This window comes from Scyliorhinus torazame, chromosome 1 (genome assembly GCF_047496885.1).
Source record: "Scyliorhinus torazame isolate Kashiwa2021f chromosome 1, sScyTor2.1, whole genome shotgun sequence".
NCBI classification, from domain to species: Eukaryota; Metazoa; Chordata; class Chondrichthyes; order Carcharhiniformes; family Scyliorhinidae; genus Scyliorhinus; species Scyliorhinus torazame.
In genome coordinates, this window is record NC_092707.1 from 203,778,139 (window position 1) to 203,796,145 (window position 18,007).

At 46.3% G+C, this 18,007-nt stretch overlaps 1 protein-coding gene across 2 annotated transcripts in view; it reads left to right on the forward strand.

The window, feature by feature from the left end:
- The window catches only part of oscp1b (organic solute carrier partner 1b), a 90,510-nt gene that overhangs the window by 24,259 nt on the left and 48,244 nt on the right, over window positions 1-18,007 (forward strand). For both annotated transcript variants that reach the window (XM_072502104.1, XM_072502109.1), the window contains 4 exons: window positions 12,768-12,922; window positions 13,363-13,530; window positions 14,801-14,881; window positions 17,627-17,730. In XM_072502104.1, the coding sequence (XP_072358205.1) occupies window positions 12,768-12,922; window positions 13,363-13,530; window positions 14,801-14,881; window positions 17,627-17,730 (508 nt within the window). The remainder of the gene's footprint in view (window positions 1-12,767; window positions 12,923-13,362; window positions 13,531-14,800; window positions 14,882-17,626; window positions 17,731-18,007) is intronic.

An 18,007-nucleotide genomic window follows, 5' to 3' on the forward strand; every position in this document is an offset into this window, starting at 1 on the left:
GATTTGGTCACCTGTACTTTTTGATCGCTTTGGTCTTCTGCCCCATTCAGTTCCTTGGGCGAGATTCTCCGACCCCCCGCCGGGTCGGAGAATCGCCGGGCGCTGGCGTGAATCCCGCCCCCGCCGGTTGCTGAATTCTCCGGCACCGGAGATTCGGCGGGGGCGGGAATTGCGCCGCGCCGGTTGGCGCCCCCCCCCCCCCCCGCGATTCTCCGGCCCGGATGGGCCGAAGTCCCGCTGCTAGAATGCCTGTCCCACCGGCGTGGATTAAACCACCTACCTTACCGGCGGGACAAGACGGTGCGGGCGGGCTCCGGCGTCCTGGGGGGGTGCGGGGCGATCTGGCCCCAGGGGGTGCCCCCACGGTGGCCTGGCCCGTGATCGGGGCCCACCGATCCGCGGGTGGGCCTGTGCCGTGGGGGCACTCTTTTCCTTCCGCCTTCGCCACGGTCTCCACCATGGCGGAGGCGGAAGAGACTCCCTCCACAGCGCATGCGTGGGGATGCCGTGAGCGGCCGCTAACGCTCCCGCGCATGCGCCGCCCGGCAATGTCACTTCCGCACCAGCTGGCGGGGCGGAAATCAGTCCGGCGCGGGCCTAGCCCCTCAAGGTTGGGGCTCGGCCCCCCAAGATGCGAAGGATTCCGCACCTTTGGGGCGGCGCGATGCCCGACTGATTTGCGTCGTTTTTGGCGCCGGTCGGCGGACATCGCGCCGATACCGGAGAATTTTGCCCCTTATTCTCTAAGGTGTAGCTGATGTGTCTGTTTGTCTGACCAAAGTATATCACTTTGCGGTTTCTCTATTATTCTGAGTATCCAACCATTTGGTTTAGTTCATTCCTTAAAGCACATTCATTTAACTCGAGCGCACTCTTTAAACATTGATTACCCAAAAACTGCAATTCTTTCTTTGTTTTTCAAGTAATGGTATCGCTGGATGTAACTGTACCAATACCTATGGAATAACACCTCAACTTGTACAGTTTAATGTTGCGATAGTCTATAACCCATCCCCATAAATTGCCCCCAGTATGACACCAACATTGCGGCACCTCTCACCAACAACTTGTACTTATTTTGCCGATTTAAGAAATAAACATACCTAAGAATTGCAGGGCATTAGAAAGGGGTTGGGGACCTGGTGGAAGGCAAAGTTGAAGAGACAGCCTTGGGCGGCACGGTAGCACAGTGATTAGCACTGTTGCTTCACAGCGCCAGGGACCCGGCCTGGGTCACTGTCTACATGGAGTCTGCACATTCTTCCTGTGTCTGTGTGGGTTTCCTCCGGGTGCTCCGGTTTCCTCCCACAGGTCCCGAAAGACGTGCTGTAGGCGCTGGAATGTGGCGACTAGGGGTTTTTCACAGTAACTTCATTGTAGTGTTAATGTAAGTCTACTTGCGATAATAAAGATTATTAATTAAATTAAGGTGAATTGGACATTCTGAATTCTCCCTCAATGTACCCGAACAGGCGCCGGAGTGTGGCGACCGGGGATTTTCACAGTAGCTTCATTGCAGTGCTAATGTAAGCCTACTTGTGACACTAATAAAGATTATTATTATTGAAGGAGACTTTTGAAGGTGACAGCTGATGAAGTGAGGGTCTAAGGTCAAGATAGCTGTCGGGTGGAATTGAGTGGTCTGTAGAGAAGGTCAGAATTGGAAGATAGGATGCAATTTCAGACACCCAGTTGGAGGAGATTAAGTGGCGTGAAGATGGGGAGGGATGTGTAAACCAAAATTAAGATTTTGAATTCAATGCAATGGGGGTGGGGAGGGGGTCGTTGGGGTGTTGGGTAGTTGGTGACGATTAGAGTATTGGACAGTTGCGCCATAGAGTGAGAGAGGACTTGAACAACAATTCTTCACCATAATATTACGCAGCTCAAATGGCTCTTTCTAGGCTCTTTACAATCTGAAAGGACAAAACATATAATTATGCTGAAGGTATTTTTCACAGTTCAATTGACGTACGTACAAATGTGTTGCAAAAAGGTTTATTTGCACATAGCTTCCTGCGTTAGTAATCTGTGAAATGTAAACCACCAGGCGTGTAAATAATCATAATTACTTAAAAAAATCATTGTCATTTTTCTCCTATGCATCTTGTAGATGATTGGCCAGAGAGAGACCGACAACGAGGTATTGTACTTTGTTACATTTAGCTGCATAGTTGCACACTGTGCTGCCCCACCTCACCTCTCCTAGCATCGCAGCAAACCATCACCTCCCTCAGCCCTGCACTTTATCCATTTTTTCTCAGAGGAACTGATGATCTTGAATAAACATCCTGTTTTCTGTTCAGCTTTGAAAGTAGAATAGAACTAATGTACCAATCATGCTAGCGAGTTACTGCACAAGGAAGTCCATAGCCATCTGTCTTTCCACCATCAGGCGTGAGATGCATGTAGTTATTGGCGAGGTCCCACTTGACCCTAAGAAGCAACGCAGGGTCCCACAGTGATTTTATGTCATAACACCACAATATCATCTAGAAATGGACTCATGAAACAAAACATCAGCCCCTCCCAATTGGTGAAGTTGCATCTTTAGAAGCAAAACAGGCTTCTTGATGCATGAGCCAATTGAAAACCAAAAATGTGTTACGTTAGCCAAATGTACAATGTGCACTAGATTTTTTGGAGTTATTGATGAGGGGCAAGGCTGACTGTGTAGGTCTGTATACTGAAACTATAGATCGGAAAATAAAGAGTTGGGACTTCTGACCCATCTAGTCTACCGGAGAATTAGAGGGAAATATTGCTTTTTGTTTCAAACCGTTTCAATCTCCTATACCTCTGTGCCTAAGCCTCAAACCTAAATATCCAGAATGGAGATAGCAGTTCTGAAGCACCACAGCTAGCTACTCCTCATATGCTTATCTACAAAGCATGTTTTGGAAGACTGGTTTAATTTTGGTACTTTCAGATCATGCTCCACTTTGTTCTGTTTCCATATGTTCCTGATAGTCTTCTTCAAGTACGATAATGAATTATGTAATTGAAACTTTCATAATGGTTGTCTTTATTCCCAGGAGGACAAAAGGGAATCTTTCTTCCTTCTGCCTCCCAAGAGTGTGGTGTACAAATATTGTCAAATTGACATGTCATAATTTATGGACAAATAGTGAAAGAACTCATTTTAATCATGGTTGAGTGATATATTATATCAAGTGCAGCACTGTCCAAATGTGACTAGTTCATGTCAAGATCATTTCACTTTCAGATATTGTTATGACAATGCTGGGCCACAATCCACATCTCTTCAAAAGATTCTGACCACTTTGTAGAATGAGTGGGGATTCTCTGCCAGGACCCATTGCCTGGTATAAATACTGTCAAAATGTAACTTGTTTCTTCAATAATTCTATTTGACACCATTTGTCCTTCGAGCCTGCTCTGCCATTCATTATGATCGTGGCTGATCATCAAACTCAGTAGCATAATTCCCCCCCCCATATCCTTTGATCCCCATTACCCCAAGTGCTATACCTAGCTCTGTCTTGAATACATACAATGTTTTGGCCTCAACTACTTTCTGTGATAACAAATCCCACAGGCTGACCACTCACTGGGTGAAGAAAGTTTGCCTCATCTCTGTCCTAAATGATCTACCCCGCATCCTCATTCTGTGACCCCTAGTACTGGACACTTCACCATCGAGAACACCCTTCTTCCAGCCACCCTGTCTAGCCCTGTTGATAGGTTTCTGTGAGGCCCCCCCTCATTCTTCTTAACTCCAGCGAATACTATCCTAATGAATTCAATCTCTCCTCATACGTCAGTCCTTCCATCCCAGGAATCACGAACATAACATAAGAAACCGGTATAGGCCATTCAGTCTCTTCCAGCCTGCTCTGTCATTTAATAAGATCATGGCTGATTCTCAATCTCAACTCCACTTTTTTAAATCTGTATGTCCTATGATTGCCTTAGAGTACAATAATCTCTCAATCTTAATATTGAATATACTCAATGAGCATCCACAGACCCTAATTCCAAAGATTCAAATTCCACTGAGTGAAAAAGAATTCTGTGAAATGACCAACCCCTTCTTCTAAGACTAGTTCCTGACTTTCCTGCCAAGATAATCCTTTCAACATCTGCATTGTTAATCTCTCTCATAATCATGTATGTTTCAATGAAATCTACGTCTGAACTCCAGAGATTGTGGGCTGAATTCTCTGTTTTTGGGACTATGTCCCACACCGTCGTAGAAACTGGACTTCCATGCCAGAAACACTGGCGTGAAAGGGCCACACGTTCCTAGCCCTGCAGGGGGCCAACAGGGACCCGGCGTAAATCTATCAGCTTTTGTTGCAGATACGGGCCCCCACACGGGTCGGAGGCCACGCATGCGCACGGCGGCGGCCTCCAGCGGACTGCGCCGAGCTCCATGGCGGACTCAAACCGCGGAGCTGGACACTAAAAATAGACCACCTGATCGACCGCGCGCCTGAACCCGTCTGCCCGCCCGAACAGTGCCCGGCTGAGTATAAAGCCGCCGTTGCCCTCTGATCGGCCCGCCCCCGATCAGGGGGCAGGTGACTGAGTCCGCAACTGCCATACTAGTCTCCAGACCACTAGGACCATATCAGATCCACGCCATCGGGACTTCGGCCGGTCAGGGTCGGAGAATAGCGGGGCGGGCCTCCAGCAATGGCCGCAGGTAGGTGCTTTGCAGCACGCCGTACTCTCCGAGTACACCGCTTTTCAGAGCCTGGAGAATTGGGGAACCGCCGCCGGTTTCAATTTTGTGTGCCAAAATTGATGCTCCGCACCGGTGCCAGCCCCGATTTTGGTGTCGAGGTGCGGAGAACCCAACTCGTATATCCTTTACATGCATATAAGACAAATAGCAGTGGATTGCTTTGTCATATGTAGGAATATCTTTTGATGTGTCTCTATCAGTACAGGAAGAACAACTATTAAAGTTTTCAGTGTCGACCATGGCTTAGATGTTAGCTCACTTGTCCCTGAGCTAGAAGAACACGTGAAATAGGAGTAGACCATTTTGGCTCGTCGAACCTGCCGCAGTTCAATATGATCATGGCTGATCTTGGGCTTCAACTCCATATTCTCACCTGCTCCTTGTATCCCTGTGAGACCAAAAATCTATCTCTCCCAGCTTTAAATGGTAGGTTCTGGGTTCAGGTCAGTCCTGGATGTGAGCACACAGGTCAATGCTGTGCTAGGTGCATTACTGAGGGAATGTTGTATTGTCAGAAGTGCAGTCTTTAGGATAAGATGTTAAGCCAAGGTTTTTAATTCTCCTTTTTCACATTTTCTCCCACATTTACACCCATCAACAATAAACAATAATCAGCAAGATATGTCAATCCCCATAATAACAACGATCCCGTCCGCCCACCAACCCCCAAACCTCAACCCGCATGTTTACATAAACAAATGACAAAAAGGAATCAGGGATTACCCATAGTCACCCTTAATCTACACAGCCCCCTTCCCCCCCACCCCCGCCCCCCCACCCACCCACCCAACTAATGTTCGATGTTGTCCAGTTCTTGAAAGTGCATAATAAATAGTGCCCATGACTTGTAGAACCCCTCCGAGCTTCCCCCAATTCGAACTTAACCTTCTCAAGGGTCAAGTATTCCCACAGGTCCCCCTGCCACGCCAGGGCACTGGGTGGGGAGGCTGCTCTCAATCCCAGCAGGACCCGCCTTCGGGCGATCAACGAGGCGAAGGCTATGATATCTGCCTCCGCTCCCGTTTCCAACCCTGGCTGGTCCGACACCCCGAATATGGCCTCCTGGGGACCCGGGTCCAGTTTCACACGCACCACCTTGGAAATTACCCTAAACACCTCCTTCCACCTTTCTTATCCACCATTACCATACCACCGGGCCCTGCCCCATAAGCCTGACCCGCCCCTGTCCATTGTTAACATTGAACCCCTTCCCCCCATCCCAAGAACCCCCCCTACAAAAACATCCCCCAACATCCCTCCCTCCACCCACTCTTGCTCTCCTCGTAGGCCCATTGAAGCCTGCTATCCAGGCTCCAATGTCCGCAGTCCTCCTCTCACCCCACCCCCGTTCACTAACTGACTCTAGTTAGCTAGCGCGGGTGGCTCCCCCCCCAGCTAATACCTGTCGCCCCCTTCCGCCCAGTCCCAGAGAAAGAAACACCAAAACAAGCCCAACAATCCAACCCCTACAATTCACTAACATAACATTTAAACATTTAACCGTCGCAACACAGAACGCCATTAACTTGAACTCTGTAACAATGCAAAGAGAAGTAAATTTCAATACAAATCAGTAAAAAGAAAGTTGTAACATTTGTACATTTGTACATTTTCCAGCCGCTCAAACACAGTCCACAGTCTTTCTTCCAGTTCCGCTCTTCATGTCTGTCCCAAGCTTTCTGCCCTCACGAACGCCTCAGCCGCCTCCGCTGTCTCAAAATAAAAGTCTTTGGCTTTAGATGTTACTCTCAACTTCGCCGGGTACACCACACCAAATCGCACCCCCTTGTACAAAGCCGCCTTCACTCGCCCAAACGCCGCTCGTCTTTTTGCCAACTCCACCGTCCAGTCCTGGTAGATCCGAACCGCAGTACCATCCCACAGCACCTCACGCTTCTGCTTCGCCCAGCTTAATACTTTCTCCTTCATGCAAAACTTATGGAAGCAGATAATTACTGTCCTTGGCGGCTCGTTCACTTTGGGCTTCGGCCTTAATGACCGATGAGCTCGGTCTAGCTCGTACAGGGTGGGGCTCTCCCCCTCCCCAATCAGCTCCGCCAACTTCTTCGCGAAGTATTGCGTTGGCCTTGGGCCCTCTGTCCCTTCGGGCAAGCCCACAATTCTCAAATTGTGCCGCCTTGAGCGGTTTTCCAAGTCTTCCAGCTTTGCTCGGAGCCCTCTGTTAACCTCCACCACCCTCCGCAGTTCGTCCCCCATCGAGGTGACCTGGTCGCTGTGTCGTGTCACGGCCTCCTCCACCTCCTTCATCTTCTCGCCTTGCTCGCTCACCTCTGCCAATGCCTTTAGCACCTCCACCCTGATCGGGCCAGTTGCCTCCTCCAACAATGACCTCACCACGACCACCATCTCTTTCCTCAGGATCTCCATGTGCCTCACCAAACGTTTTTCCAGCTCCACCACCATCACCTCGGTCATCTTCTCCACCGTAAGTAGTGTGGTCCCGCCTTGCAGTTCGGCTTCCGCGATCCTGTCAACACTTTTGCTTTTGCTCGTCTTCTCTTTCGGCGGCGAACCCGCGTTTCCTCCTTTCTTTGACGCTGCTTTTCGCATCTTTTAGCGGCTTATTGTTTTTTATCTTCTTTCCTTTCTCCTCTCTCCCCCTTCACCCTCCTGTCCTTCATCAATCTGACATTCTTTTTTGAGAAAAAAAAACTTTTACCAAACTTCCATGAATCTTCTTTCTTTCTGCTCTACATTCACCTGGGACCAGGCTTCAACCTTCTTCTTCCTAGGTGGGAGCCATCCGACGTGGAGCACCCTCCCTACATGGCGCTCGGGCCTGCCGCCACGGCCTCTCCGTAGCTCCGCCCCGCTGCTCTGACCTGCCGGGCCGGCACCTCAGCCTCCGCCGCCCGACACCCGCGCGGGGTTCTTCGCCGGCTTTTAAACCGGCCCCGCTGGCTGCTCGTGGCGGCCCCAAAGGCCGACGATAGTCGGGGAGTGCGTGAGGTCTCGGGGATTTCCCCGAAATCGCCGCGAATCGCGGCCACCGGCGGGAGCTCTTTTTTTTGCGGCCGCCCTGCTCGCCCACCCCACCGGAAGCCCTCACTCTCGTTATTAACGGCCTTTAAGCCAAGGTTACGCAAGATTCAGGCTTGGGCTGATAAGTGGCAAGTAACATTCGCACCACACAAGTGCCAGACAATGACCATCTATAACAAGGGAGAATCTAACCGGCTGCACTCTTAAGGTGGATGGAGAAGATTCATTGGCACCATTTCAATGAATTACAGGGGAGGTATCCCAGGTGCCCTGACCAATTTTTACCTCTCAACCAACCTCACTTTTTAAATAAAAAAGATCATCTGGTCTTACATTGCAGTTTGTGGGATCTTGCTGTGTGAAAAGCACTTCAAAAGTACTTCAGATGCTTTAGATGGCCGGTGGTGATGAAAGTTGCTAAATGAGGGAAGCACGGTGGCACAGTGGTTAGCATTGCTGCCTCACGGCACCAAGGTCCCAGGTTTGATCCCGGCTTTGGGTCACTGTCCGTGTGGAGTTTGCACATTCTCCCTGTGTTTGCGTGGGTTTCGCCCCCACAACCTAAAGATATGCAGGGTAGGTGGATTGGCCACGCTAAATTGCCCCTTTAAAAAAAAAGTCCTTTTAGAAATGGAAAACAGTGATATTTCCTGTTAAAAGTATTTTATTCTAAATACGATTAATATCGTGTCACAATGGAATTTCCCCCATTAGCGAAGTTGGTGTGCATGTTGCCCAGTCTCAGGTTTGTGCTGAGTTAGTTGATCTTAGCCAAGGTGCTTTGAGTACTCCAATCGACCCCAATGTCAGTCAGATTGGAGGGAAAATATCAAGCTGGGTACCTGATACTGACTGTTCTGGAGAGCATGTAGAAATGTATGTGTGTGTGAGCTTTTGGTGAGGACAAGATCACCCTTTGTTCACAGTGGTCAAATACCTTGTTGACAATCATTGTCTGGGTCAGCACCAATGCCCTTTAATGTGGCTAATGTTATCAATGCCATCAATTTCTATTACTGGGCACATGCCACAAACATCAAACTTTTGCATCTGATGTTTGTTGCTACTCATGATTCACTTTCAAGAAGCTAGTCTTAGTCCCAGGGATAGTGCTGTGGAAGTTCCTCACAGTAGTGTCTTAGGCCCAAACATCTTCAACTGCCTCATCAGTGGCCTTCCGTGCATCGTAGGATCAAAAGTGGGGATGTTCAGGGCAGCATATGGCGCAGTGGTTAGCACTGGGACTGCGGCGATGAGGACCCGGGTTTGAATCCCGGCCCTGGGTCACTATCCGTGTGGAGTTTGCACATTCTCCCCGTGTCAACGTAGGTTTCACTCCCACAACCCAAAGATGTGCAGGGTAGGTGGATTGGCCACGCTAAATTGCCCCTTAATTGGAAATAAAATAAATAATTGGTACTCTAAATTTATTTTTAAAAAAGAAGTGGGGATGTTCTCTGATGTTTGCAGAGGGTTCAGTACCAATTGCGACTCCTTGGTTACTGACGCAGTCCATGTCCAGATGCAGCAGGACCTGAGCAAGATTCAGGCTTGGGCTGATAAGTGGCAAGTAACATTCGCACCACACAAGTGCCAGACAAGACCATCTACAACAAGGGAAAATCTAACCGTCTTATAGCATTACCATTGCTGAAATCTCCATTTTCAACATTCTGGGAGTTACCATTGACCAGAAACTAGCATCTACTTAGCAATGTGGAAAATTGTCCAGGTATATCCTGTGCGCAAGAAACAGAACAAGCCCAACCCGGCCAATTACCGCCCCATCAGTTTACTCAGTCATCAGTAAAATGATGGAAGGGGTCAGCAATAACACTATCAAGTGGCACTTACTCAACAATAACCTGCTCCTGGATGCTCAGTTTGGGTTCTGACCTCCTTCGTTCAAACAGGGACAGATGAACTGAACGCCAGAGGTGAGGTGAGAGTGACTGCCCTTGATGTCAAGGCAGCTTTTGACCAAGTATGTGGCATTAAGGAACCCTAGCAAAACTGGAGTCAATGAGAATCGAGAGAAACCCCTCCGATGGCTGGATTCATACCTGGCACATACCTGGCACAAAGGAAGATGGTTGTGGTGGTTGGAGCCAAATCATCTCAGCTCCAGGACCTTGCTTCCATCATAAGGTCAGAAGTGGGGATGTTCGCTGATGACTGCATAATGTTCATTGCCATTCGCAACTCCTCAGTTACTGAAGCAGTCCAAATGCAACAACACCTGGACAGTATCCAGGCTTGGGCTGTCAAGTGGCAAGTAACATTTGCGCTGTACAAGTGCGAGGCAATGACCATCTCCTACAAGAGAGGATCTAACAATCTCCCCTTGATACTCAACAGCATTACCATCACTGAATCCTCCATTATCAACATCTTGGGCATTACCATTGTAGCCATGTAAAATGGCTGCGTTCCGATTAATCTGGCCAAAACGCAGTTTAAAATGGCTAACCCGAAAGACTGCTGGGAAAAGCAGCCAAGAAGAGACAAGCAGGCAGCTGCAGACAGGTTTGCAGCTTCAGCTCGGGGAACGTAGCCCAGATCGATACTCAGGGCTATCAACAGCCCATCAACCCAGGTATCCGCAGTTGCATTCAGGACTGTTTGCACCTAATCTACTCAGACATCCACAGTTAAATCGGCTATCCCCGGGAACAATTGCAACATATTAGCAATTGAATACCGGGCCAGACCTGTCGGCGCCTGTAGTGACCTCCTTGCAGCAGCGCCTCTCTCCTCTTCACCTGCTCGAGACCTTGGCAAGACCAGCCACCGTGTATCGTAAGTTTAAATCCAACGATCGCTATCCGGTAGAGACACCTAGCCACCGACCTGTAGCAGCCTTTTGATTCCCGCGGGCCAGATTTGATTGGACAAGCCATTCGTTTCCCTGACCTGGTGGGCTCTTCCTAAGTTAAGTATTGGCCAGTAGTGATAGGTTTGTTATATAGAAAGTAGTATTAGGGTATTAATATTGCTTGTTGTATATAATAAATGACCGTTGTTTTAATCCTTACTAAGCGGTGTGCTGTGTTAGTAATCATAACCTGAACTTGAACCACGTGGCGGTATCATAAAGATACCTGGCGACTCATGAGCAAAGGTGACCTAAACAGAGCAAATAGACTAAGGTTAAAAAGAGCAACACCAATGACTAAAAACTGAACTAGGCTATCCATATCAATACTGTGGATACCAGAACAGGGTGTAATGGAATACTCTCCACTTGCCTGGCTAAGTGCAACTCCAACAACACTGAAGAAGCTCAACACCATCCAGGGCAAAGCAGCCTGATTGATTGCCCCCCCCTTCCACAAACATTCAATCCCTCCACCACTGATGAACAGTAGCAGCCGTGAATACCATCTACAATATGCACTGCAGGAACTCACCAAGGTTTCTTAAGCAGCACTGTCCAAACCCATGACGACTACAAGTGATGGACTCTGGGATGATAACTCTCTGAGCTTCATAGTTTGGTCTGCTGCCATTTTGACTCAGAGCCACTGCATCCCTTCTGGTTTACAAAGCCTGAAGGAAAGCACTGATTGGGGCTTTGAGAGCCTCCCAGCATGTCTCGCACAGAACATTTAGAGTGTTGATTCTCTGGCCCCTGAGAGTGACAATTCAATATTGGAGGCATCTGCTGTCCTCTTTCACGGTAACAGCATGACTGCTCCCCTATCAATCCATGTTGTCTTTGGTATGAAGCCTAGTCCCGGCAGTCTGCAATCAGCTCCAGTGAGTGGTTGCTCAATATGGACATTTTGGGTGCCCTCAACAAAACTGCGGCAGACTTCTACGTCCCAGGCTGCAGCCACTAGGAAAACAGCTCATACGAAAAATGGAATAGCTAAGCAAGCAAACAAAGTAGACACTAGAACTTTGTATGAGGATGATTTATAGATGAGTATTAGTCATGTAACCATTGTCAAGTATTAGAGCAGTGAAGTAAAATTAGCTGTTCTGGTCTTCATAACTTTAGTGATGTAACAGAAACACATTGGGGTTGGAGTGTTCGAGGACATTGGCATGGTGGTGTCAGGGGTAGATCAAATGAAAGGAGAGAGTGTATTGGTGCTCCAGGAAAGAGAAAAATAGTTCAGGAGGATGTCTCTTCACTAACATCCTGCATTATAGCCCAAGCAACTCATACCACTGCTGGATGATGCTCTTCATCTGCATCCTTCAGATCTCATTCCCTTCTTCTTCCTTCTGCTCTATATCTTCATCCTTGGGCAGCTCAAAGATAACACTGAGTATAGAGCACGCTATGAATGGTTATGACATTCAGTTTGGAAGGAACCTTTGAAAACAACCCAATAAATCCTTTTAGCAGAATCATTGTTTCAAGAGGCCAATTCAGTTCTCAATCAGAATCCTTAATGCTGTATGTCTTTTGTTATATTGGCATGCTCCATCTTTAATACATAATAGAGTCAGCAACATTAACTTAGTTAGATCAAACAACGCAATTCAAAAGGTACAATCTATATCTAAGCAATATATCTTGCCTGCAAGGATAGCTAGCTGCTCAGTACATTGACAGGTGAGCAATGATAGGCATGAATCTGGGTTCTATCTCACAGCACTCCCAAGATTCATAGCCAACGTGCTGCACTTCTTCACCTTCTTCTGGATTCATATTCATGCAGTTTATTCCTTTGTTAAAGGTGGTGACTCTCAAGCCGATAGAGAGTTCCCTTCCAGTGGACACTCTTTACATTGAGATTTGGAGTTTTGGCAGGGATTTTGATTACATGAGCATCATAGCTGCCTTTGACTTTATAGCATTCACATTTCCTATCAAGTCAAATATTGTAATCAGGCTAATTATAATTGATCTTCTCCCAGTTGTCACTTCCAGCCCAGCCCAATTAACACAGGACAGTTTTGGGATTCAATCTGCGATGTTAGTGCTAGGTCTGTGTTGTTGAGTTCTATCCTGGGCAGAGCCTCTATCCAACCGCCAATATAAGGAATACGTACAAATTAATTATTAAATAATTATATAATTCTTTCTGCTTTTTTTCAGTAATGAATGACATTATCAGTACTATGTTTAATAAGAAGTTCATGGAAGAATTGTTCAAATCTCAGGAACTGTATTCCAAGAAAGCCCTAAGAACCGTGTTTGATCGACTGGCTCATGCCTCCATTATGAGACTTAATCAGGCTAGCATGGACAAGGTGAATGGATCAGTGTAATTGCAATGCTTAATCCTCTCAGAAATATTGGGTAAATGCAGGGTCACTTTTATTCAAAAAATATGGATACAAAAACGGTTTGTATTCACCTTTAACAGTCCTCGTCTGAGCCAAGCTGTTGAACACAGGCATTCTTCACAGCTCTGCCCTTTTGGTTGCTTGAGTGGTAAACAGAACCATGGGGAAAAGAACAGCAGTGACCTGTAAACCTCTCAACTGTCCAATCAATGAAAATTTACACTCTTAGCTCAAGCACTAGCTTCACTTCTTAGAGATAAAAATATAGGAGAAGCCATTAATAATCAAAGCCAAGAGTCATAACCTGACAGGAAGAAAGGTGATTCCTGGTTGCAGAAAAGAATATTGTTTATTTTAACCAGTCTGTATTAGGTATCCATGATTTGTTTCCCTATAATCCCCAGCTCTATGACCTGATGACAATGGCATTCAAGTACCAAGTGCTGCTCTGCCCACGGCCTAAAGATATCCTCTTGGTCACGTTCAATCATATGGATGCAGTTAAGGAATTTATACGTGACTCCCCAAGCATTCTCAACCAGGTAGATGAGACATTCCGACAGTTGATCGAGGTGGGTATTATCTTCACTTGATACTAAGTTGATGTAACTAAGGCAACTGTTGGACCAGACATGTGAATAAGAATGTCATGTAATACAAGTCTGCAGGCATCATTATGTGCACCACTTAGCATGTGTAATTGAGATAGATGGTGGGAAGGACTGTTGTTTCTGGGATAGGTTTGTTTGACAACATGAGAGAGTTTGGGAAGAGTAGCCAGGGTGGAATTTTTGAGCAGATGGCTAATGATGGCAGAAAGGAAGAGAGGCAGTATCCGAGACAGGGGAACGGCTTACAATAACAGCTGTTTCCAATATGAGCTAGCAGGGGACCAGGAAGGCAAGCTGGCTGGTCAGTCGTTTGGTGGGAATAGGTTCAATATGCGATCCTGACGCTGTACAGAAAATTAGGAGAGTAATTAGAGACAGATCCAAGTCCAGAATTAGGGCAAGGAGGGAACCTTAGCTTGGCTTGGTAGGCAAAGCAAAGGATGGATCGGTGAGAGAACCAAGAGGGAAGAACCTACTTGACCTCACTCTGACTAATCTGCCTGTCACAGTTTATGTAGGATTGACCACTGCACAGTCCTTCTGGAGACAAAGTCCTGTCTTCACATAAAGGATATCCAGCATCGTATTGCGTGGCACTACCACCATGCAAAATGGGATATATTTCAAACAGACATAGCAGCTCAAAACCGGTGCTATGGGCTGTCAGAAGCAGCAGAATTGTACTCGACTACAATCTGTAATCACATGACCTGGCATATCCCTCACTCTATCATTTCCATCAAGCCAGCGGATTAACTCTGGTTCACTGAAGAGTCCAACACCTTGGCATAACTCAAAATATGATGCCAACTTGGTGAAGCTACAGCACAGGACTACATGCATGCTAAACAGCAGAAGCAGCATGCTATAGACAGAGCTAAGAGACCCCTCAACATCAGATCAGATCAAAGATCTGCAATCCTGCCACACCAAGTTATGACTGGCGGTGGGCAATTAAACAACTAACTGGATCGTTCCTATCCTCAATGATGGGGGAACCCAGCGCAGCAGTGCAAAAGACAAAACTGAAGCATTTGTAATCATCTTCAGCCAGAAATGCCAAGGAGGTAATCCATCCTGCCTTTTCCTGAAGTATGCAGTATCACAGACATGGACCTTAGTCTGGCTGGGACATAGAGTCAACTGTGTTTAATACTGAAACAGATTATATGTTTCTGCTTTGCTAGTTTGGAACATAATGCTTTTCTTTTTGCCTTTCTCTGATTGACAGACGTACAGCTGCCTACCAGCAGGAGAGTTTCAGCTCATCAGGCAAACACTGCTGGTTTTCTTTCAGGACCTCCATATCCGAGTAAGTGCACTGAGTTCCAGATTGCTCTGTGATACACCACGTGCACAAGTGGGTGGAACCTACTAAGTCTGCAACATAACAGGTGTATTGCAGAATCGTTTATTGTGGAGTCAAGGATTAGGTGAAACTCCTGTGCTTGTTTTTGGACCTTCGCACCTGTAGGAGCATAATGCCAGTATAGAGGAAGTAAAATGGGCAGTATTCGATTGACCTTCATTTAAACACATCACATGATTTTTCCTTTTGATTGACGTGGAAGAGATTCATGAAAGGATACAGAAAGGATTCACTCGAATTATTCCAGGTTTGCGGAAGTTTAGTTATAGAACATAGAACAATACAGCGCAGTACAGGCCCTTCGGCCCACGATGTTGCACCGAAACAAAAGCCATCTAACCTACACTATGCCATTATCATCCATATGTTTATCCAATAAACTTTTAAATGCCCTCAATGTTGGCGAGTTCACTACTGTAGCAGGTAGGGCATTCCACGGCCTCACTACTCTTTGCGTAAAGAACCTACCTCTGACCTCTGTCCTATATCTATTACCCCTCAGTTTAAAGTTATGTCCCCTCGTGCCAGCCATATCCATCCGCGGGAGAAGGCTCTCACTGTCCACCCTATCCAACCCCCTGATCGTTTTGTATGCCTCTATTAAGTCTCCTCTTAACCTTCTTCTCTCCAACGAAAACAACCTCAAGTCCATCAGCCTTTCCTCATAAGATTTTCCCTCCATACCAGGCAACATCCTGGTAAATCTCCTCTGCACCCGCTCCAAAGCCTCCACGTCCTTCCTATAATGCGGTGACCAGAACTGTACGCAATACTCCAAATGCGGCCGTACCAGAGTTCTGTACAGCTGCAACATGACCTCCCGACTCCGGAACTCAATCCCTCTACCAATAAAGGCCAACACTCCATAGGCCTTCTTCACAACCCTATCAACCTGGGTGGCAACTTTCAGGGATCTATGTACATGGACACCTAGATCCCTCTGCTCATCCACACTTTCAAGAACTTTACCATTAGCCAAATATTCCGCATTCCTGTTATTCCTTCCAAAGTGAATCACCTCACACTTCTCTACATTAAACTCCATTTGCCACCTCTCAGCCCAGCTCTGCAGCTTATCTATATCCCTCTGTAACCTGCTACATCCTTCCACATTATCGACAACACCACCGACTTTAGTATCGTCTGCAAATACGAAAATATTGAACCCACCCTTCTGCGCCTTCCTCTAGGTCATTGATAAAAATGACAAACAGCAACGGCCCCAGAACAGATCCTTGTGGTACTCCACTTGTGACTGTACTCCATTCTGAACATTTCCCATCAACCACCACCCTCTGTCTTCTTTCAGCTAGCCAATTTCTGATCCACATCTCTAAATCTCTAAATGAAGATTGATTGGTGAAGTTGGAGCTGTTTACCTTGGAGGAGAGCAGGCTGAGAGGATATTTGATGGAGATATTCAAAATCATGAGGGCTCTGGACAGAATAGATAGGGAGAAACTGTTCCCACTTGTGAAAGGAACAAAAACAAGAGGGAACAGATTTCAACTAATTGGTAAAAGAAGCAAAAGAGACCTGAAGGGAAACCTTTTCACACAGTGAGTGGTTAAGATTTGGAATGCAATCCAATGTGGTGGAAGCAGGTTCAATTGAAGCATTCAAAAGGGAATTAAGACTATTATCTGAAAAGAATGTGCAGGGTAACGGGGCGAAGGGGCAGAATGCGACAAGATGAGTTGCTCATTCGGAGAGCTGGCACGATGGCTGAATGGCCTCCTTCTGCGCTATGACAATTCTGTGAAGTTTGGAAGAGGCATAAATACAGCCAAGTATAATTTTAAAACATGAACAGGAAGTGTCAGAGCCGCTCTGAAGAAGAGTCATGTTCAACTCGAAGCATCAACTCAGTTTCTCTCTCCACAGATACTCCCAGCACTGCTGTTTTTTTCCAGCACTTTCTGATTATATTTAAGTTTCTAGCATCCACAATAATTTGCTTTTATTTCAGGAAAATGTCGCAACTAACTTTGGGAAATTCTGTGAAATTGCTCTGCCACTTCTCTCATGCCCACCCCGCCCAAGTCAATCAAGCAAACTTTCCTCCGGGTGCTCCAGTTTCCTCCCACTGGTCCCAAAAGATGTTCTGTTAGGTAACTTGGACATTCTGAATTCTCCCTCTGTACCCGAACAGGCACTGGAATGTGACGACGAGGGGCTTTTCACAGTAACTCCATTGCAGTGTAAGCCTACTTGTGACAATAAAGATTATTACTATTACTACGCATCTATATCGATAGGTCAGAGACTCCATGGAACAATGGTGATGAAGACGGACGCTGAGTTAATGACCAGCAATCATGGATTTTATGTTGATATGATATGTTACATGTTGAAATTATGTACTATATATTATATTATGTACTAATTATAATTAATAACACATGCATTTATGGGGAGGCTAGACCGATAAATGAGGGGGAAAGGAATAGATGATTACAATAATAGATTTAGACAAAGAATCTATCTTTCTTCACTGTAAATTCTATGATTCTAAGATGGGAAAATGTTCAACATAAACACGGAATGATGTGGTAGGGCCGAATGGCCTGTTCCTGTGCCACATATCTTTATGTAATTATATGCAGTATATGCCTTCAGATCTGATTTTATCACTATTTAATGTTTCGCAATCATCATCATTTACCGGGTCATAATTTATCTCCACAGGTGTCCATCTTTCTGAAGGATAAAGTTCAGAATTCTAATGGCCGATTCGTGCTGCCAATTTCTGGGCCTGTTCCTTGGGGAACAGAGATCCCGGGATTGATTAAGTAAGTTAGATGGTTTCAATCCCACAACTGTCCCTAATTATGTGATGAATGTGGAAATCCTGATATATTGTATTTTATATTTGATGTCATGTTATTAAAAAACCCTGGGTTCAAATACTTATAGACAATATTTCTGCTAAAGCTGAGATTAAGGGGTCGTAAAGGTGAGGAAATAATTGATTTTAACCATTTACTTGTTTACAGAGAGATGGTTAATGGAAAATAGTTTTGATTTTGGAGTTTCCCTGGGTGTAGTTAATTTATGAGGGATTGTTTC